Source organism: Anabrus simplex, chromosome 10 (assembly GCF_040414725.1).
Source record: "Anabrus simplex isolate iqAnaSimp1 chromosome 10, ASM4041472v1, whole genome shotgun sequence".
Lineage (NCBI taxonomy): Eukaryota > Metazoa > Arthropoda > Insecta > Orthoptera > Tettigoniidae > Anabrus > Anabrus simplex.
This window is the reverse complement of record NC_090274.1, coordinates 15,705,494-15,728,933: the sequence shown is the minus strand read 5'-3', so window position 1 is coordinate 15,728,933 and position 23,440 is coordinate 15,705,494. Positions and strand designations below refer to the sequence as shown.

The 23,440-nt window shown below is 41.3% G+C and overlaps 1 protein-coding gene across 5 annotated transcripts in view; it reads right to left on the bottom strand.

Annotated features, from left to right (window-relative positions):
- Positions 1 to 388: 388 nt before the first annotated feature.
- LOC136882366 (mucin-22) overlaps positions 389 to 23,440 on the bottom strand; it is a 178,108-nt gene continuing 155,056 nt past the window's right edge. For 2 of the 5 annotated variants that reach the window (XM_067154982.2, XM_067154979.2), the window contains exons 2-5: positions 20,319 to 21,663; positions 16,412 to 16,487; positions 11,853 to 11,893; positions 389 to 606 (exon numbers count right to left, since the gene is read on the bottom strand). In XM_067154982.2, the coding sequence (XP_067011083.2) occupies positions 11,855 to 11,893; positions 16,412 to 16,487; positions 20,319 to 21,663 (1,460 nt within the window). In that variant the 3' untranslated portion in view covers positions 389 to 606; positions 11,853 to 11,854. Of the gene's footprint in view, positions 607 to 6,685; positions 6,737 to 11,852; positions 11,894 to 16,411; positions 16,488 to 20,318; positions 21,664 to 23,440 lie in introns of all 5 variants that reach the window. The other 3 variants (XR_010861150.2, XM_067154980.2, XM_067154981.2) reach the window with 3 other exon arrangements.

Below are 23,440 nucleotides of genomic sequence, written 5' to 3'. Positions count from 1 at the left end.
ATAAAATGTCCAAAGCATTACCTTCAAAACAAAAAAATGCCCATCCAATTTACATGAATTGAACAGAAGTTATTACGAATAATTTACTGCAAGGTAAAAAGTGCTTATTAGGCCTTGGCGGTATAGGACATGGACACCACGTATGAGACTGGCGGTCAAAGGGTTAAATAAAAAGATTGTAAAAATCCCATTTTATGAAAAATATGTTATGGGGACCCTACTCAGTCGAGAACTAAAATCCCTGAATTGGCTGGGAATTGAAGTGGCAGGCAGGGCTGGCTCCAGGTACTTACCAAGATCTTGATGTGTGTGAGTCAAGTTGGATGGATACAAGACACCCTGCGGTTTAGAGGGAGTACAAACCAAAACAGCATCACAGTTTACAAAAAAAAAAGGATATATTCAATATAATTTTCCACAGAGAACAAATGTCGGTATATAATTATCATTTATAAAAGTTCTGTATCACTCTTACACTATCGTATCACACAAGCATTATATACACCCAGAGTTTTCTTTATGTACACGTTTGTGTTGTCTATCACAGGAGCTCGAAGCAAACACACTTAGGAATGTCCTCCTTTATTCATCACAATGAGGTCACAGCTGAAACAGAAAGACAGATATCATTAGTCATTTTTTCCTCTTTTACAATTTGTTTCACGTTGCACCGACACCGATAGCTCTTATGGCGACGATGGGATAGGAAAGGCTTAGGATAGGGAAGGAAGCGGCCAAGGCCTTAATTAAGGCACATTCCCAGCATTTGTCTGGTGCAAAAATGGGAAACCACGGAAAACCATCTTCAGGGCTGCCGACAGTGGGGCTCAAACCCACTATCTCCAGGATGCAAGCTCACAGCTGCATGCCCCTAACAGCACGGCCAACTCGCTGGTACAGAGATCGGCATCATGTTTACTGGGACCTTAACTAGCTCTTGGAACACTTGAGAGAAGCGGTCGAGGCTGGTTGGGACTAACCGCAACCACAGGAAAACAACTTAAACATTACTTAAGCGCGATAGAATTAAGTAAGATTCACAGTAACTTTTCTCGCAGGACGCACACATAAGATCAACATAGAACGCAGATTGTGCAGGAAGGAGTTAAAAACTTCTTCTTCATCTTCTTTTTCGTTTTGCCTCATGACTGAGGCATCATGACTATCATAATATTCAGCCCTCTAGCCAGTGAACCATACTCTGCCATTCTTCCCTATCTAAAGCTTTCAATGTGATTGCTCTGAGAGAACACTGTAGGGGGCCGTTCACCATGTCAATCCATCGCGTTGGTACTCGTCCTCGTTGTCTGGTTCCCTGGATTTTGCCCTCAAAAATCAGCTTCTGAAGACTACCATCTCAGTGCATTATATATCCAAAGTAGCGTACAATCTGCTGAGAAACCTTACACGATAGACAAACTTTTATCTGAAGTTGGTTCAGGATTGATGTGTTCGTGCGATGAGCTGTCCAAGAAATCCTTAACATTTTCCTCCAGCACCACATTTCAAAGCTTTCTATCCGTTCACGATCACATTTGAGGATGGTCCACGTCTCTGCGCCATACAAGAAGACTGAGAAGACTAGAAATTCAATGAGGAGCTTTTTTTTCTTAATGGTGATGTTATCTTTCCAGATCTTCCGCAGACGGATCATTGCTACCTTTGCTATTTCAATTCTTCGCCTTATTTCATCTTTGGAACCACCAGAATTGGATAGTAAGGAGCCGTCCCATAATCTGCTCGAGGTACTACGATAATCATTGAACACCTAGTCAAGAACATAGAAATGATTCTGTCACAAGAAACCGCAGGAGAACAGGTCAGCAAGAAGACCAATGAAGAGGGCAAGAAAATATTTAATGGATTCTGTAGGATATGAGATGGGAAGAGAGAAGTTTAATGCAAATCACCCAGGAAACAAGTAATGAAATGAAAAGATGATCTACAAAAAATAGGATGAATTCTGTCTTAAAATGGTACCGGAAGCATCTAAATGACACTTAACAAAATGCAGGACAAAAATGAATAATAAGTCCCTGGCCAGCTTCCATCTCTAAATGTCGTTACAGAGAGAATACGTGATTGGGTACATCAGAAGCATCAGTCGGAGAAAAATAAAGCAGAAATCATTGACCTTACGATAAGGTTTGAAGACTCTCTTTCCCAGCCAGATGACATAGATAAAGAAAAACAGGATATATATGCACCAAAAATACCGGACTGCTTCTGGGCGCTAGAGGGACATTCCCAGAAATGTTGTTGAATGGCAGCAATCGTACAGACTGGACAGAAATATTCAAGACAAAATTCTCAGAGGCAATAATGCAGAACCATTTGTATGGAAAACACAGTATTTAATTTCCTGCCGGCAGCATTTAAAAAAAATGTTCATATTCTTGAGTACACTGATATTTCTTACAAACCAACAATTCAGTTATTTTTTCAAACAACTAATAATAATAATAATAATATCTTCATACATATATTATTATTATTATTATTATTATTATTATTATTATTATTATTATTATTATTATTATTATTATTATTATTGCATATGACCTCTAGAGAGGCCTGGTGCAGGTCTATCAAGCTGACGCCCTGCGGGTGACCTACGCATCTGTGGCATTGGCACCCTACATAATATGATTTCTAGTGATGAAGACAGCACAAACACCCAGCCCCCAAGCCAGAGGAATCAAACAATGAAAATGAAAATCCACAACTGGACCAGGAAATGAACCTGGGACCCCTTGGACCAGAGGCCAGCCATGGAGCATTTACTTCAGTGTAGTGATGTAAAGGAACAAACAAGTGACAAATCAAGTTATGCCGTGAAGTTACACTGAATATATCTGTAACGCCAGCTGGAACACATTCTCCGCTCGTCTTCACACTGTGTGCCGAACACGATCAAACATGCCTGGTGTAGTGTGTACTGTCTGACAAGCAGAGAGTTGGTTCATCATCAAATGTAGTTGAGTCCAGGGGAGTTAAGTCAGGAGAATGTGGTGGCCAAGCAAAGGTTGGATAAATCTGCAATTAAATATTTCCAGACCCGTTTTGCAATATCCTTCTCTCTCCTCTCTATATGAGGAATCCACTGCTGAAGTTTTGCTGTATTGTGTTTATAGGAATACACAACAGGATAAAGACTATGACAGATCAGTGCGGGGACAATCTCCACATCTTCATACACTGGGCTGTATTCATCTTTATCTTTTCTCGTTCCTTCCCTACCCCTGTGTTTATCCATCTTTCTTCTCGTTCCACACTTCCCGCGTCAAGACTAAAGACCCGTCATGATGATTCTTTAACAAGTGTGGGAAAATGAATTTGAACTGTTGAGAAAGGAGCACATTGTCCTCGTCTCCTCTTCCCACACCGACCTGTCATGTCTTTCTATACACCAATTAACTGATCACTTGTTTGAAACTTTCCATTATTAAACCTCATAGTCTTTTACACATCAACACTGATACAGTCTATCACTTCAAGGAACTGCTATCAAAGGCACATAAAGGAATGTTTACTTTACTACGGTAGAATTAGCAACACATAAATATCCAGGTTCATGCAATGACACAGAACACTGAAATATAAACAACATGCGGGTAAGATGTTTAGTGACAACATGCACATTCCGAGAGTTAGCGTCCTCAGTGTTACGAGTCTAAAGCCATATGAAGGAGAAATAATTAAGCATTATTAAAGTAAAACATACAGCATTTTGTCAACACTGAATGAGGCAAGAGAGTTGGGTTAAAACAACAGAGAATCATCAATATTTGCTTTTGCCATAGACATCATATGCCTTCATTAAAACAGAGACAAAAAAACGTAAATACTTTGAATAATTGTCTCGTTCTCGAAATGGACCTTCAGTTCACTAGGTTGTGTTGAGTAAATACAAACAATGTCAAGTACAGAACAAGAATGGCTAACCGGACACTGGTAGCTTCTGCGTCCTATGCTCTCCCAATTGAACTATAATAATGATGGCGTATGGCCTCCGGAGAGGCCTGGTGCAGGCCTTTATCTAGTAGACAGCCTATAGGCAACCTGCATGTCTGTGAGGATGGGACTCTACCTAAAATGATTTCTAATTATTATTATTTATTTAGCGTGTGATGCTACAATTGACAATCGACTCTATATTCACCTTTAACCCTAGAACACTAACCCTATTTCGCCACACATTATTACTAACCCTTCGTACATTTGACTACTCCAATTTATAATTGTTATATTTTCTATGTAACAGCTTATATTTGGCAATATTTAGATTATTTAGAGTTCCTATGCCACAGTCAGTAACTGCTCGAAAAAAATCAGCTACACAGAATGGCGGCAGGTACGCATTCACAGAAGGCAATAAACTATACCTCTGCTACCTACCGTCGTCAAATTTACGAAGGGTTAGTGTTCTAGGGTTAAAAAAATATATACTGTTGTATGTCCGGCGCTCCCTTCTCGCTCCGCCAGCCAGCTACACGCGCGCCAAGTGTCATTCTTCTAGCCTCGACGCGCAGCCCTCAGTGCGCGTGCCTGAACCATCGTATGTGTACTATAAAGAGGAACTCCCAGCCTGTCCTGATGCCCATTTGCCCCGGTGTCCAGCTCCAGAATACACCCTACGTCGAGCACGGAGGCTACTCCTCTTGAAAATGTGCTTCGACCAGGTGGACTGAATTTCTGGCAGTACGAGGTCTCACCTCTGGTCACCGCTCCTCTTCCGCTGCCCATATCCAGTCATACTATTACATACCGTTATATTTCCCTAATTAATGCAAGCTCCCTTGGTTTTGCCAAGTAAGAATTCTTCCAACATTGAACTTGCTTTTATGAACTCAGCAAGGAAGGACTTTCAAAAACATTTATGTCAGTACTTCAGATAGTTTTCGACTATCGACTTTCATATCAAGGACTATCTTTTCGAGATAGAAGTGGATGTAAATACTGTAAACTTGTATATAGTGTACAAAAGATAGACTCTTTCTCAAGATTCCTAATTCATTTGCTTCAAGTTAAATTTCATTTTTATTTGTGTAAATAGTGTATTTTGCATTTGAAGCGAATAATAAAGTTGTGTTTTGTAAATCTCAACCTTGGTTACAACACATACTGTATATACAAAGTCCACATTAAGAAGGTTAATGTGGAGGGCTTTCAGTCTCTTATAGACGAATGTCCAGCTCTTCCAACCAAGAGAGGGCCTTGGGGGGTCACACAATGGGACCAGCAAAAGCTCGCAGAGGGCAGTCCTTCAGAATGTGCAGAATGGTTTGCACTTCAGCACCACAGTCACAAACTGGAGAGTCTTTCCAGCCCCAATGATGCAGAGCAGAAGCACTTCTTCGTACTCTGCAGTGTATTCTGTTAAGTGTGGTCCAGGTGGAGCGACAAAGGTTGAACCCAGGCAATTTTATAGTTGGATCCCTGATGTTAACAATGCCGTGAGGGTGTGATGGAGACCATTCATGTTTTATCAGGTTTAAAATGTGTATTAACCGATTCCTTTGCCGTCTTCCAGGCAGGTGGCATTCAGGAATCAAACCCAGGACCTCTTGGACCAAAGGAGCCATGGAGCTGGATAAATGAGCTATAATGGCCTGTGATTAACACATCCTTTGCCTGTTGTTAAAGAGGTCTTAAGCTGCGTTTACAATAAGCGCAATTCCCCCACCTCTGAGTAACTGCGGAGTGAGGACCCTCGCTGCGAGCCAGAGCTCAGTCTGTTCTTGTCTGTGCATCAAACGGTTTCACTCATCAAATTTCGCTCAGTGTAAAAGTGGTCCCCATAGTTGCACGAGTGATGAATCAAAAACAGTGCTTGCAGCTCATCGAGCTCTACAAAAATCGAGATTTTAAATTTATGACATTTTTATGACACTAATCTACTATATGATGATGAAATATTGTAGCGGCTGGAGGGACAAAACAAGTTTCCATGTTCGCTGCAAAACCAGAACTGAAGCTTTAAGGCTTGTCGAAGGCGGCTCACCCCACTCGCGCTATTTTTCGCTCTGAACTGTGCTCCGTTTTGGGTAGTGCGAAATTACACTCGAAACGAGTAAGTTTCACCCGAGCGACTTTCGCGAGGGAGTTTCGCTAGTGTAAACGCAGCTTAAATGAGGTGACCCTCAGAGGCTCATGGGTCGTCTAGCCAAGTGTCGGGCTCCTCTTTTTTGCAAGGTTGGTTGAACTGCCATCCACAGTTGCAGAGGACGTCGTTAAACTCGCTATGTGCTAACAGGTGCATAAAGCACATTGGAAACTTCGACATGTAATGTAATGTCGTTTTCTTGTCGAGTGTCTACGGAAACATGCGTTTGCTTATTTCGACCCCTCTTTCACTGAGCAAAGTTTCTGGCGAATTGGGTTGTTAAACTCGTCATATTTCTTTACAGTTAATGCTCACGTCTCCACCGAATGAAACTTGGTCAGTTCCATGTGACAACTGAACACCTGCTGAAGGCCGTCCTAGCTTGATAGGCTGGAAGACATAACTCTGTATTAAAGTAATCATTTGTATCTTGTCTTGCAATATTAAAAGATCACTTAGCTCACAGGCACATGCCAGGAAAAAGGAGAAAAACTTGGTTAGATCATCACGAAGAGAAAGAGGTACCACTTGATGTGGATTTTCCCGTTTAACATGCAGTAGGTCGAGCTTGACACGTACTGTCTTTTCACGAGGAGGGCAGCGCTACAGCTCACAGTCTTCAAGGCCAGACTAGAGAACACACAAAGACAGGTGAGAAACACACAACACTACATAGATCAGTACAGGAAAAGATAAACATGAACACAGGAGAGGGACAGAAACACGTACAGTAATATGATAGATACAATGACAAGTCAGTGTAGGGTGGCCCCTCAATGAGCATTGATGAAGCAGAAACAAGTTTGATTGATGAGGAGATTATCCTTGTTTATCCCCTGCCTGTCATAAGAGGCAACTAAAAGGGGCCCCAGGGGCTCTTAACATGGGAGTGACCAAGCTCGATAGCTGCAGTCGCTTAAGTGTGGCCAGTATTCGGGAGATAGTGGGTTCGAACCCCACTGTCGGCAGCCCTGAAGATGGTTTTCCGTGGTTTCTCATTTTCACACCAGGCAAAGGCTGGTGCTGTACCTTAATTAAAGCCGTGGCCGCTTCCTTCCCAGTCCTAGCCCTTTCCTATCCCATCGTCACCATAAAATGTATCTGTGTCCATGCGACATAAAGTAACTTATAAAAATAAAAAAACTTGGGAGCAGGGTTTGGTGACCATGGGGCCCTCAGCTGAGTCCCGGCATTACTTCCACTTGTGCCAGGCTCCTCACTTTCATCTATCCTATCCGACTTCCCTTGGTCCACTCTTGTTTTCTTTTGACCCCAATGGTAGCAGGATTGTGGATCCTTGGAAGTCTCATTTTCACGTCCTTCGTGGCCCTCATCTTTCTTTTGGCTGATGCCTTCATTTTTTGAAGTGTCGGATACCTTCCATTTTCCCCCCCTCTGATTACTGTTATATAGAGGATGGTTGCCTAGCTGTACTTCCTCTTAAAACAATAATCACCACCACCTCCTCTTCGCATACTGACCTATTCAATTATGTGTTCCTAATTTTTTATCTTTCTTCTTGAAGTATGGATTATTTGTAAGTTTATATTTTGGTTTAGCCCAGAGCAGAATGTGGCTGTGACGATATAGAAGCTACCGAGGTACGGCGTTCAGAGCTAGCTGAACTACTGTAACGTTTCTGGACGTTATGAAAGCTGTTAGTCATAGGGCTTCTCGTAGTGCTGCAATAGCACTTTCTGGCCCAGTTGGGAAAGCAATGGCAAACTAGCACACTGTTCATTTGCCCAGTATGTCCCCAGCAGTATGGAACTGCACCCAAGCTTCATTAATGACCCTGCTCATTAGCGTCAACCTTCGAAAAGTGGCAGTGGAAGTGCACCCATGGTTAGTGGTCAGCTAAGGTTCCTTCCTCCTCCCTTCTACTGGATTATGTAGTGTTGAGTCATGTCAATTTTAAGTGACTCATTTCAAATCTATGTAAACTTGCAGGTGACAAATAATATCTTCTACCGCTTTTCCCACGTCTGTGGGGTCGCAGGTGTAACCTGTGTCACACAAGTGTATTTGGCCCTGTTTCACAGCTGGTTGCCCTTCATGACGCCAACCTTATATGGAGGGATGTAATCACTATTGTGTGTTTATGTGGTGGTTGGTAGTGTAGTGTGAATATGAAGACGAAAGTGTTGGGACAAACACCCAGTCCCCGAGACAGAAAAATTAATCAGACATGATTAAAATCTCCGATTACAGACCATGAATCTCATGTTAAATCCGTATTGACGGTTGAACTTCTTACAAAATTGTACAAAACTACTCCACGGCTCACGTGGCAGCACGTCGGCCTCTCACCACTGGGTTCCATGGTTCAAATCCTGGTCACTCCATGTGAGATTTGTGCTGGACAAAGCAGAGGCAGGACAGGTTTTTCTCCAGGTACTCCGGTTTTCCCTGTCATCTTTCATTCCAGCAACACACTCCAATATCACTTCATTTCATTTCATCTGTCAGTCAATCATTGCCCCAGAGGACTGAGACAGGCTTCGGCAACCGGAACAATTTCTATCCTCGCCGCAAGATGAGGGCTTCATTCATTCCATCCCTGACCCAGTCATTGACTGGAAAACAGGTTGCAGGTTTTCATTTTTCACTAGGAGGATTAAAATAAGTTTTGTACAATTTTGTAAGGAAAAAATCTCCAACCCAGCTGGGAATCAAACCTTGGACCCTCTGAACTGAACCAAAGGTGTTAAAGGAAAGAAAAATCAAGTACAGTGACACGAACCTGAAACACTTGATAGTGCACGAGTAATACATGCTTAAATGTACCGTAGAAAGGGTTTGCTAGCAGTATCAGTCGATACTTGATATTTATGAAGTTTTAATTTAATCCTTTATTTCCGAGTAGTATTATACCACACATTTTCTTCACCCTTCAGGGAATATTGCCCTGGAATGTTGTCTGTTGGGTTTCCCGTAGTGCAGATGCTTACCTGTTATTCTCAATAGTACAGAAGCTAGTGGTGGGAGACAGTCCGTCACTTCCCCTTAAACTGACCTCAGGCTAACAACCGACTTTACTATGGGTGCAGTTCAATCGGCTTAATTAAAGGATCTGCAAATACCACCGACTATGGGCACAGTTCCATATCCCCCTATGTTTCACTATTGCATAAGCCTTGGTGGTGCTATCTGAGGATCCAATGAGCCTCCAGCAATGAAGAAGGGAGCGAAGTAATTTGTTACAGGAAATGTAGGTTTAGAAAGGAAGATGGTTTGAAAAACACCAAAATACACAGTACAATTACAAAGAGGTCAAAACAACAAGATAATGATTGTCGTAAGGCAAGAGGACATAACGAGGAGAATCCTTGCGTGGATAGGGGGCAGTAAAAAAGAAAAAAACCAGAGGTTTCACTACCAAACTCCCTTTGTCAACTCTTGTTTTAGATTTGCGACGCCTAGGGAGTCTTTCAATTGCACAACCCCTGTGACCATTTCCTGTATCTTCATTCTCTTCCCTCTCAGATTAGTGTTATTAGAGGATGGTGTTCAAACGGTACTTGATCTTAAAACAATAATCACCACCACCACCACAAACACTGTTGAGAGAACTTGGAAAAATGAACCTGTGCAAGTGAACAAACACATTAAATCCAGTTGTGAAAGTTGTGAACAGGTGATTTTCTTAAAGTACTCCAGTTGACCTAGGAGTCTGGAGTTCTGTGCCATGCAGTATTATGTCAAGTGGAAGACTGTCTCATTGCAGTGTCCAAACAGAAGTACAACCACAGTGCCATCTGTTGGCTACGTAGAAAATTATTTAACTCGCACAATCCCTTTTTTAAAAATAGTGTGTGGCTTTTAGTGCCCGGAGTGTCCAAGGACATATTTGGCTCTCCACTTCTGTAACTGCTTGTTGCTGTGAGTGTACAGGCTAGGAAGCAGTCCTGCCCTTGAGAAAGGTTCCATCCCATATTTTAGTAGAGTAAACAAGTTGTTAGGCTGAAGGCTGATTTCATTACATGTGTTGTCATATTGCACTTACTTGTCAATTCTTTAAGGACAGGTAATATTCTAAATGCATAGAGAAATGAATAAAGAAGCTGTGTTATCAATTTACCACATATTACTCAGCATTTCAGTGTTGAACCTACGGACAAGGAAAATTATGATTTATTGAATATGTATCTCACAATGCAGAGCATTCCTTCCTAAATGCTGGAATTGATTTTACAGTGGAAAACTGAATTAATAATACATGTATATTGAGTAATAATTAGTTTACATATCGGTACACAATATCACTTTCTAAGAAATGAGTGAAGTCTATAAAATATAGTACTGTTTTTTCCTTCTTTTGCAAAGCAATGTACCATATATGTTCATTTTTATTGTGGTGAAGTTCTCTCCGCTGGTAATTTGGATGATTTTATTCATAACAATATGAAAGACCTATCTCTTAAGCATGGAGTTTAGGTTAAAGATGACCGAGCTCGATAGCTGCAGTCGCTTAAGTGCAGCCAGTATCCAGTATTCGGGAGATAGTAGGTTCGAACCCCACTGTCGGCTCCCCTGAAAATTGTTTTCTGTGGTTTCCCATTTTCACACCAGGCAAATGCTGGGGCTGTACCTTAATTAAGGCCACGGCTGCTTCCTTCCCACTCCTAGCTCTTTCCTGTCCCATCATCGCCGTAAGACCTATCTGTGTCGGTGCGACGTAAAACAACTAGCAAAAAAAAAAAAAAGTTAAAGATGCTGGGCATTACCATGGGTTCTTTATTCCTTTCTCTACATATTTAGAATATTATCTAACCTTAAATGTAAGAAGGAATTGATCAATATACGGGACGATCAAAAAATTTCCGTTTGACAGCCATACAGTCCTGAATCTGTACACCAATCAGGCAAAATTGCCGTGAGCACTGAGGCACTCATCCCACCGACGCACCAGGTTGAAGATCCCCGTGTGGTAAAACACCGTGTCCTGCTGCACATCCTCGTCTGACAGGAAGCATTGACCCTTCAAGGCCTTTTCTTTTTTTTAGGGGACCAAAGGCGTGATAATCGCATGAGGAGAGTTCAGGACTATAGGGCGGGTGCTTGAGTGTCTCCCACTTGAGTTGGCGTACTTTCTCCCTGATGACCTTTGCGGTATGGTGTATCAGGCTGGCCTCCCAGATCAACCAGCATCTTGTGTTGAAACGTGCCCTGCACAAAACTTGGTGCACCATTCCACAACGGTGGTTTTCAAAAGACATGCTGCCCCACACACAGTCTTCATTCTCCAATGGATGTCCACCGGTGTTTGTCCTTCGGCAGCCAAGATCAGAATAACACCACATTGGTCCTGTTAGTAATAAAATTGCCATACTTCACGTGGCCACATTTAATGGATGCACCTCGGCACGACACGGCTGCCACACCAGCCCCTTTGCCTATATGTCCATGCTTATATACCTGCATCGGAATCGCGCTACGTTGCCTGTCCGCTGCAGCAATGCCCTCAAACATAAACTTTTTGATCACGCTTTATAAATACAATAACATGCCAAATGTAATCAAATGAACTCTCTCCCTAACAGCGACTTGTTCATTATCTGACACAATCATCCGACTGATACAAAGTTGTATGAGCTAAATAATTATTAAAGTTGTCAACATATGGCACTACAGTCGTAGAGACAGTCCTAGTGAAGCGACCACAAATCACCAAAGAGGAGCCAAACACTGGGTGTGTGTTAGGTGAAAGCGTGAGCAGGCTGGTGAAGGGCAACATGCTCCGTACCTTTAAAACACTACTGAAGACGATGTTCTTGTGTTTTGCATCTGTGGATAGAAAGTAGAGGAACATTAACATTACAGTTGCGATCATACACCTGAGTACTAATTGAGGACAAGTTCTTAAATTCTTACATCCCCTTAAGCCCTTTCACTTCACAGATCTTCTGTCTTCATTAAGGGTAAGAAGAAATTTGGGCAAATAGCGTAAATTCAGAGAATAAAGATAATGACTGAACACAGGGCAAAGTCAAGCAAGAGACAAATCAAATCATATATAAAACAGAAATACATCAGAATGATGGGTGGCCAAGAGAGACTGGCGTGATGACTGCTGTCTGCAACAGAGCCAAAAGGATCCGTAGGAAGACCCAGAATTATACCCGACTGAACGGATGAAGATAGAGAGAGAAAAAAAATATTAATGTCTTATCTTTCTATACTCTACTTGCCTAAAAAAAAAAAGAGCTATTTGTTCATTTCTAACATAGATCTGTACCGTAACATCTGTGTGGAGAATGACTGCATTTTACGGAAATGGAGCAGTCGATGAAAGAGAAAAAGATAGCAGTTACAGAAAGCGAGATGTATCGAGTGCAGCACAAATGAATCGAGTTGCTAGGAGGAGAGCGATTTCAAGAAGTCTGACCCAAAGGAGAGAAGGTAAAAGTGTGAAGAAACAAAGAGGGAAATGCTGAGTTTTAGATTTTAAGTAAGACTATAATCCTTACAAAGGTGAACAAAGGAACAAACTTTCATTCTCTACCATGTAGTATTAGGACCTGATGAAACTCAACAAATGTTCAGGTAAGAAAGATTAATATTCATTAAAAATTTTAACTATAAAATTTATTACATATTTCTCTTTTTATTAGGAGGTGCAGATGGGAAAATTGTATCTCCAGGGTGAGAGAGAAAACCCTTCAATATATTTACTATGTATACATTTTTGGATGCTGCTCTCCATTTTGTGGCCTTTCACACACTGGAAAGTTTCATACAAATTCTAGAGTCATTTATATTGTTTATATAGGATAACTATGTGTGAATTTACAGAACAGGTTAAAATTTTTGTGTTATAGCAATTTATTGTAAGTGGTATTCTTTGTCTTACGGCAATACACAATGGCAGAAAGAAATTTAAATAATATTCTGTGTAATAGAAAGTTCTTTGAATGCTGTTCATTTTGACCAGAATTATCTTAGACTTTATAATTATCTGGAGATGACAAAGACCACGAATTTTGCTGCCTAAACAACTAGAGAACAATGGACTTATTTATTTAGTTCTTCTTCCGGGTTGAACCAACGTCGTCGTTTTCTGTACATTGCATACAGTTTGCCAATGTTTTGAATACATTCAATCAATCAAATCAATCACTACTGATCTGCATTTAGGGCAGTCGCCCAGGTGGCAGATTCCCTATCTGTTGTTTTCCAAGCCTTTTCTTAAATGATTGCAAAGAAATTGGAAAGTTATTGAACATCTCCCTTGGTAAGTTATTCCAATCCCTAACTCCCCTTCCTATAAACGAATATTTGCCCCAATTTGTCCTCTTGAATTCCAACTTTATCTTCATATTGTGATCTTTCCTACTTTTAAAGACACCACTCAAACTTATTCGTCTATTGATGTCCTCCCATGCCATCTCTCCACTGACAGCTTGGAACATACCACTTAAATACAAAGTATGTTACAAGTGTTTATTTATATATCCACCTATTCAATACAAAGAGATCTTTTTAAAAATTAAATATTAATATAAAATGTTAAGGGACATGTTTTGCCCATATTAAGGGCATCATCAGCCTCAAATTCAAACCTGTATGGTGAAAAATCAGGATCCTGATTGCTCTTACAAGCCATAAAAAGAGGATATCATTATAGGTGTCAGTCTAAACATGCAAAATATTAGAATGTCCTTGGCTAAAATTGCAGTATCAAGCTGCATGTCATAAGTTCACATGAATATACTTTCCGGAGCGTTGAAAAACTTGTTGGGGTAGGGCAGTAAACAGCTCAGTCTTTATAATGAAACAGAAATGTGCCTCCTTGAAGATGATAAGAAAAAGCAAAGCTGATACACTGTTACAGATGTCAATATCGTATGTTGTGATAAGACAACAGATCTCTTAAATGGCTGTTCAGCTGCCTATAGTCTATTTAACTGGCTGAAGGAGTGAAAGTCGAATGTGTTATGATAAGATAACAGTCTTCCTTACGTAATTGTGGGAGCAAGGAAAAAGCATTCGGTTGTCTATAGATGTATTTATCTTATTTGAAGGACGAAAGTCGAAGGTTTATCGACGTTGATAGAGCTCTTTGGTGTGAAGTCTGTAACAAGAGGAGAGTGAATGCTTAGGAAGGTATTTTTGAAGAGAATGTGGGTTTAAAGAAAGGTAAAACATGGAAAATGTATAAAAAACACTTACCCTTTTGTCTGTGAAGATGTAAAAGATGTTTTACCTTTCTTTAAACCCACATTCTCTTCAAAAATACCTTCCTAAGCATTCACTCTCCTCTTGTTACAGACTTCACACCAAAGAGCTCTATCAACGTCGATAAACCTTCGACTTTCGTCCTTCAAATAAGATAAATACATCTATAGACAACCGAATGCTTTTTCCTTGCTCCCACAATTACGTAAGGAAGACTGTTATCTTATCATAACACATTCGACTTTCACTCCTTCAGCCAGTTAAATAGACTATAGGCAGCTGAACAGCCATTTAAGAGATCTGTTGTCTTATCACAACATACGATATTGACATCTGTAACAGTGTATCAGCTTTGCTTTTTCTTATCATCTTCAAGGAGGCACATTTCTGTTTCATTATAAAGACTGAGCTGTTTACTGCCCTACCCCAACAAGTTTTTCAACGCTCCGGAAAGTATATTCATGTGAACTTATGACATGCAGCTTGATACTGCAATTTTAGCCAAGGACATTCTAATATTTTGCATGTTTAGACTGACACCTATAATGATATCCTCTTTTTATGGCTTGTAAGAGCAATCAGGATCCTGATTTTTCACCATACAGGTTTGAATTTGAGGCTGATGATGCCCTTAATATGGGCGAAACATGTCCCTTAACATTTTATATTAATATTTAATTTCTAAAAAGATCTCTTTGTATTGAATAGGTGGATATATAAATAAACACTTGTAACATACTTTGTATTTACGTACATTTCAATACGGACCTAACATGAGAATTATAACATGTAACATACCACTTAGTCGAGCAGCACATCTCCTTTCTCCCAAGTCTTCCCAGTCCAAACTTTGCAACATTTTTGTGACGCTACTCTTTTGTCGGAAATTGCCCAGAACAAATCGAGCTGCTTTCCTTTGGATTTTTTCCAGTTCCTGAATCAAGTTAGCCCAGATACACGATGACAAAGGGCATGGAGATGTAAAGTACCAGCAAGCATTTGGATGGGGTAGTGTGATGTTTTGGGCTGGAATTACGGTATGCATGGCCGTCATACACCTTTGATACCAATTCGAGGGAAGTTAACCACCCAGCGGTATACTGATGAAATCCAGCAACCATTCGTACAACCCTTTAGGGATGAATGTGATGCTGAATTCATTTTCGTCAACAACAATGTTCATCCTCATCAAGGTGCATTAGTGGGGAAGTTCAATGAGACAGTTCATGGGACAGGTTGAAAACAGCTATTTTTTATACACTCTGAGACCTCATTAGAATGGAATGGAACCTTCTTCCTTGAGATGATGTAAATGTTCTGATCACATACATTTTCAAATCCATTTACATTGCTCTGCCTCAGATTATTTTATTCTGGTCAAACTCAAAAGATTTATTACACATAACTAAAAAGGAAATAAAAATATCTAACTACCCATACACAAAATTGAAAGCAGTCCAAAAATGTAAACATAAATACTGGTATGGTTTGTCACTGAAGTATTTCCTGTCACACCCTGCAGATACTTCACCATTTTGTATCCATAATATTAATATCCCCAATAAATTCTATAAATAACATTTTAAAATGAATTTCAGAACTAGAAAGTTATGAGCAATATTCTGTGGTCACAGAACATGCAAAAGAAACACACGGGTACAAACTTCATCAACGAATAATAATAATAATAATAATAATAATAATAATAATAATAATAATAATAATCAGCATCACAGGAATTTTGATCTGATACCATCTAGACTGCCTGCCAGATGGCAAAGAAACATTTCTCTTGGGCGATCCATGCTGAGTTTATAATTCATTTCGTCTTGTAAACACGAAATGTGTCACCAGAGATATTTTGCATTTTGTGTGTGTGTGTGTGTGTGTGTGTGTGTGTGTGTGTGTGTGTGTGTGTGTGTGTGTGTGTGTGTGTGTGTGCTGTCTCTCCTACCTCCCCCCCCAGCCCCCCCACCCCAATTATCAACAGTAACGACCACTTTATTCTATCCTCCACTGGTGAAGGTTGCATGGACCCGTGTGTTCTCTCCCCGTCTGTTTCGTTCATATTTCTCAAATAATAACTATTATGTAACATCATGTTGCTACCATATCTTATATACTTGCCTCAAAGTGCCTCATGTCACTCGTATCAAAGTCGTCGTCCTCATTGACCAGCATTTCTCGATGACCGTACCGTCTTCTGCAACAAAGAAACATTGGTGTTACAATACGTACAACTGAAGTATGAAGACGTTATAATAAATGGAAAGAAAGAAGCTAACAAATCAAGAGAGATAGGAACGGGTCAGTGTGAAAGGACGAGACAAGGACTATGGACTCTCTCGCCATCAATCCAAGTTCTTATCCTGTACAAGCTCATTTCTGCTTCATCAACACTCTAGTATTCAGCTTTATCATTGTCTCGTGTCTGTTCTATGTTTATCCAGCTTCTTCCACACTTTCCACTTGAAGACTGAAGACAAGGCCCTCCCTCCTTATGAAGTCAGGAAGCAGAAACAAGCTCACTGGGGACTGAGAAGACAGGAGAGAGCACACTGTCCTTGTTTTCGCTCACCACACTGGTCAGTCAATGTGTTTATCATGTTATGTTCTTTTATTTTGATTTTCTTTAGTAATAAAACACTTATCAACACTGATGCTTTCATGGCCCATACTTGTAGACATGATACAGGCTTTCGGGCTTATGCCATATCAAGAATACAAGGTGAAACTCTTTATGTTTCGCAGAGAATTTTACTATCTCGACTGTTCACGAGAAAGATTTCTGCAATAACGAGGGTTTGAATTTAAGAATGTTTTACCATTGGGGCTGTAGTGGTACACTCATTCATCACCAGGTGGCTCACAGCGCTCCAAGCGGGAGCTGACAACAACATTAAGCTCTGATTAAGATGCATGAGAAGTAACAGAGAGGATGTCAGACAAATCAGGGATGAATGTGGTAGAAGAAATAAATAGAAACTAATAAAATGAAATGCAATGAACGACGCCACAATGGAATAGAACAGAGCTGAAGAATGGAAAGAAAATATGTGGAAAGGGGGGGGGGGGGGGAGGCATAACCAGTGCACACACATTATGAAAGTATGACAATTAACACATAGCTCGGAATGAACCATCTGGCAATGGCAAATGTACAAATTTGGAAAACACCAAAATGAAATACAGATAACATAAAAGATGAAATTTCTTATGTTAAATGAAATGAAATAACAATGAGAAAGGACAGGAAGAGAACTACCTATGTAAATCCTTAATGACTGGCAACCATGTATTAATTGATAGCCAGTGTCCCTGTTGAAATTGTTCGGATTTTTACATATTACCACCGCTTCCCATATAATCCTAGTGTGGGTAAGAGCTTGAACATCTTGGAACACGACATCATGACCTGACGACAGGGTGCGCTCAGCAATTGCTGACTTGTCTGGCTCGTTGAGATGGATATTATCTTTGGTATTCCTTGATGCATGTCCCAACGGATCAGCATGTTTAGCCAATGTATACCTTTGTCACAAGTACAGGGAATTTTGTACATCCTTCCTTGTCTTCCTAATAAACAGTCGAGATTTTCTTCTGAAGACGCATAGCAAAGTTCTCGGCGAAATATAGAGTTTCACCTTGTTTTCTTGACACGGCATAAGCCCATATCATGTCTACCATAAAACACTTGTCATAAGAATGTACATTAAGGACAGTAAGAAAGGAAGTAGGATAGGCAGATGCACAGTGCAAGGAGAGAAAAGGGCAATTATGAAGAGGAAAAAAAAACGACCAAGAAGACAACTTCATATACAAACATCAAGTCAGCAATCAGAGTGACTTATGTTCCTGGTGGAGGGAGCTCACGGTCAAAAATGTAGTCACTCCATGTCACCTAGAAATTGTCCAGTAGAATTTTGCCTTTGTTGCTCGAGAACAGCACAATCGGAATGTTGCCTAGCATGAGCTCTGCTACTCCGTAGGTAACAGCATAGTTTCATACTCTAGGGGTAGCATGAAGGCCCAGGTTTGATTCCTGATCAGTCTATGTATATTAATTCTCTACTGAGGACTGGAACATGTATCACTCAATGTCACGAGAACAACTGAGAAACTGTCTAATACAAAAGGCCACCGTGTGGCACTTCCATCAGGATGAGCAGCAGTCATCATGGCAGGTCAAAGTTCTAAAGGGCTGTTCATTTTTATTAATATTACGGTTCCTGGAATGTGAGAAAGATCTCAACCAGATCAGTATCCAAATGACAGGGAACCAAAGTTCAGAAAATTCCAGTGGACTTAAAGAGATGTAGGCAGGATGAATTAGATGTAGACACAATTGTAAACAATGAATCCAAAGTTATTATCATCATCATCTCTTCAAACAACCATAAGAAATAACATGTAGGATAAGCTAATGGGGAGCCTCTCATTCACTCTTGTCTGGTGGTCAATACTGTAACCCCTGTGCAGCTGGTAAGAGCATACGTTACAGACAGTAGGTGTGTTTTACCTCCGGTACCACAGTTAGCCTAATGACGGAACAAGTGCTGGCAAGATCTAGGGGACCCAGCAGGTGTCATCGGGGATTGCTTTGACTTGAACCAACAAGGGAAGAATGAGCAGAACATGTGGCCACAAAGAAGCTGACTGGGTCTGACCTTCCAAGGAAGTTACGGTGTCTTAGAGAAATGAAAGGGAACAAACATGACAAATCAAGTCATAAATAGATAGATAGGATCAAGTAACAGGATAAGCACAATGACAGGTCGGAGACAAATGGGCCTTCTCATCAGTCCCAGTTCTTCTCAGCTGCTTCCCAGTTTCATCAGCAGGGTGGGCATCAACACTCTTTGAGGGGGCCTGTCGTAGTGTTTATCCTGTCATGACTTGTCACTTGTTTGATCCTTTCATTTAGGTACTTACACATATATTGGCCAACTGGGTTCCTAGTCTTTTACCAACCATATTTTTATCTATCAAGCAAGGGACCCTCTCCCGTAAGACTTGTTACGAGAACTGGAAAAGAATTCAAAGGAAATCAGCACGATTTGTTTCGGGTAATTTCCGACAAAGGAGTAGTGTTAATAAAATGTTGCAAACTTTGGGCTGGGAAGATCTGGAAGTAAGGAGACGAGACACTTGACTATGTGGTATGTACATTAAATCAATTAAATGTTTTGAGCTGTCAGTGGTGAGTTGACATGGAATGACATAAGTAGAAGAATAAGCTTGAGTGGAGCTTTTAAGAGTAGGAAAGATCATGATATGAAGATGAAGTTCGAATTCAGGACGACAGATTGGGGCAAATATTCATTTATAGGATGAGCAGTGAGGGATTGAAATAAATTATCAAGGGAAATGTTCGATAAATTTCCAAGTTTGTTGAAACTATTTAAGAAACAGCTCGGTAAACAATTGTAAATAAATGTAAATGAGGTACACAACAGACAGGGAATCTGCCACCTGGGCAACCGCCCTAAATGCAGATGATTGATTGATTGATTGATTGATTGATTGATTGATTGATTGATTGATTGAAGTGGTTATGTGGTGCAGGTCATGGTGGGTTTGAACCCCACTGTCAGCAGCCCTGAAGATGCCTTTTGGTGATTCCCCCTTTTCACACCAGGCAAATACTGAGACTGTACCTTGATTAAGGCTATGGTTGTTTCCTTACTAGTACTAGGCCTTTCCTATTCCATCATGACCATAAGACCTTTCAGTGCCGGTATGATGTAAAACAAATAGATAAACAAAAATCTTTATCTTTTTGTATTTTGCCTTTCTCTGTGTTTATCCAGTTTTCTTTTTACCCTACTTTTCTCACAACAGACAACCCCAGAATGAGTGGTAAAGTCATCCCTCCTGATGAAGCTGGGAAGTACACCTGACGAGCTCGTCGGGGACTGAGAAAAATGGAGTTAACAGGAGAGAACACATCTATGTCGATATTGTCCTTTAGTGTTTTCATGCTTGCCTCCTTTCCTATTGCTCCCTCTTCCCACACTGATTCTTTTTTACTTACTCCAGAAGTCTTCTCCATACGAGCAGTCCAACATAGCCGAGGATTGCAATACCCACGAACACTCCTGCTAGAATTGCTGCAGACTCTGTTGGCTGCAGGAACGCTGTCTTCCCAGAGCTTGATAGGTGATCGTGGTCCGCGTGTGTCTGGAGCAGAGCAGACGGCGAGGAAGGTGTCGTGCTGTCTGAGTGGTTGATGATGTTCTCAGCATCATCTGCAGTAGTAGAAGACGTCGATCCAGGTTGTTTTGTCGTCGGGGGTGGCTCTGTCATTTCCTCCTTTTCCCGGACTGTCTTGTTCTTGTCAGAGTCATCACTCTTTGTACTGTTCTTGGCAGAATCTTCTGCTGAAGTGTTTATTTTTGGAGCTGGTGACATAGATTCTGTTGATGCTTCCAGTGTTGTTTGATTTGTTGTAGAAGCAGGCAAGCTGGTGGTACTTTCCTCAGCAGTTTTATTAGCAAACACTTTTACAGTCGTAGCATCAGAGGTAATGTTAACTGTCACAGTTTCTGTGCCAGACGATGGTGATAATGTGGGAACATCCTCTGTACTAGTAGATGTGACAGGAGAAGATTCTTGACTCACGGTTGTGTGTTCTTCAGCCTCTATTTCAGTCACATTCTCGTATGGAACTAGGTAGATGTAAATGTCATTTCCTTCCCTGAGCCACGCTCTCGGCAGAATAGTGCTGAAGTGTGAAGTGTCGTTGCTGTTGTCGAAATCATCAGCGTCACCTTCCAGCGCATCCTTGGGAGTCACACATCTGATGTTGGAGGTGTTGGTCTCCGCAAGTAACTCCTTGGGGATTGTCCCGTTCTGGATCGTGTAGTTGTTTATCTTCAGCCACTCTTTGTTTATCGTACAGATGTGCAGGGTGTCAGTGCTGTTCAGCCAGTCGGGAGGAAATGAACAGACATTCGTATCATTCTCACCATTATCCATCCAGCCATTGAATGAACTACTTTTGTTGCGCGCTTGCTTCAGCCATGACTTGGGAAAGTTACACGTGTAGATGACGCTCGTCTTAAAAATCTCTTCTGTTGAGTTAGTGTTTGTTACATTTTCCACTTCAGTAGAATTGGAGTTGATCAAAGTCTCATTTTCCAGAGCCGTGATATTCTGCGACCCTACCTTGGGTAACTCGCCTCCTTGCTCGTGGGTCTTGCCGGGATCCTTCACGTTGCTATGTTCCACACTTTCCGTCTCTGGCGGCGATGTTGTAATCATCAAGAGACCGGGGACTTCCAAGTTTTTACCACTGGTCAATGGTGGAGGCTCGGGGGTCGATGTATCAATCTCCGTGTCAGCTCTCCTGGTCGGCTCGTCCGCCCGTACAGCAACATCTAAAAATAAACAAGAAATAGTCTCAAAGAATGTTGGTATTGAAAGTATACAGCTCGATATATTTGAAGTGTGGTAGTTTTTTATTCTGATCACTTCATTAAAGCCAAACATTTGATGATGCTGATGATGATGCTTGTTGTTTAAAGGGGCCCTAACATCAATCTCATCGACCCCTAATGGTACGAAATGAAATGACAAAGTAAAAGTTCAATATCATCCACTGACCAAAATAAAAAATGTCATGAAGAATGAATGGATGGACATGAATTTAAAACAATCAGTGGATCCGACTCAAAAAACTATCATAAGTAATAGTATTACTGACCAAGGGAGCACTTCTAAAGCACAATCCTGAATCGGGGATGCTTGATGTCGAAAGGAGCCCAAAATCCAGGTCAAAGGTCCCTCAGAATGGTACTTATCGCTAGTAAAGTAGAACCATGGTATGTGTCATGTTGGGGTACTAATCAAAAGGAGCGAAGACTCACGGTGTTCCGCACATGATGGCACTACTCACAAGTATTGTACATCGTACAGGTAACGCAGACCTATGGTGTTTCTCAAACAATAGCGTCACTCATAGCCAACGCGAACCAATGGGGTTCCTCACCTAGGTGTACTAATCACGGGCGCCGGTATTCCCGTGGTGTTCCTCACATAGTGGATACTAATCACAGGCAACGCCCAGACCCGCGGTGTTGCTCACATGGGTACGACTCACGGGTACTGGAAACCCACAGTCCACACCTACTGCTGCTACTAAGCACAAACCTATTTCGTACCTAATATAGTGGAACTACTCGCAAGCAAAGGTGACCCATGATGTTCCCCGCATGATGGTACTAATCAAAAGTAGTTTCATGGTTCTAGGACTATCATCCCTTGGTCGCCCCTTTTAGTCGCCTCTCACGACAGGCAGGGGTACCGTGGGTGTGTTTTCCTTCTGCGTCCCCCACCCACAGAGGGTAGAGAGAGAAAAAAGAAGAAAAAGAAGGGATCCATCACTTCGAAAAATGAAGTAACGGACGAAGAAAGGCAAGGGCCACGAAAGGCGTGAAAATGAAAGACTCCCTAGGCCTCGAATGCTCTAATATCGTCGGGGTCGGAAAAGAACAAGAGTTGACCAAGGAAGGTCGGACAGGATAGACGAAAGTGAGGAGCCTGGCACAAGTAAGTAGAAGCAATGCCAAGACTCAGCTAAGGTCCCTGTGGTCGCCAATCCACATTCCCAAGTTGAGAGCCCCTTGGGCCCCTTTTAGTTGCCTCTTACGACAGGCAAGGGATACCGCGGGTGTATTCTACATGTGCGACCCCCACCCGCAGGGGGTAGCCAAACACTTAGGATGACCAAACCACAGATTCACATGATCTTCAGTATCCACATAAGTCCTAACTTATACTCATTTTTAAAAATAAATTTCAAACAGATATATAATTTAACAATATGAGTCTTAGTCATTGTTGGTCAGCACTGAAAGTACTCTTGGGGCCCCAGTGGCGGCGATAAGGACCCCGCAGACCTCGCCCATGGCTTGTGAGGAACCCATGACTGTTTCTTAATTCAGCCGCTGAAGAGTGATTCGGCATATTGATAAAGCTACAGCACACAACACAATATTATTTTTATTACAGTTATTCCAAACGTAGGCCATCATAATGCAGAGCTTCTTTCATCAATAGGAGTACGGTAGTTATTTCTGACAGAATGTGGGTTTCCCAACGTGTTCCAATAACAACCATGCCTTGCTGCCACTCACAACAATCAACAAGGCTTTT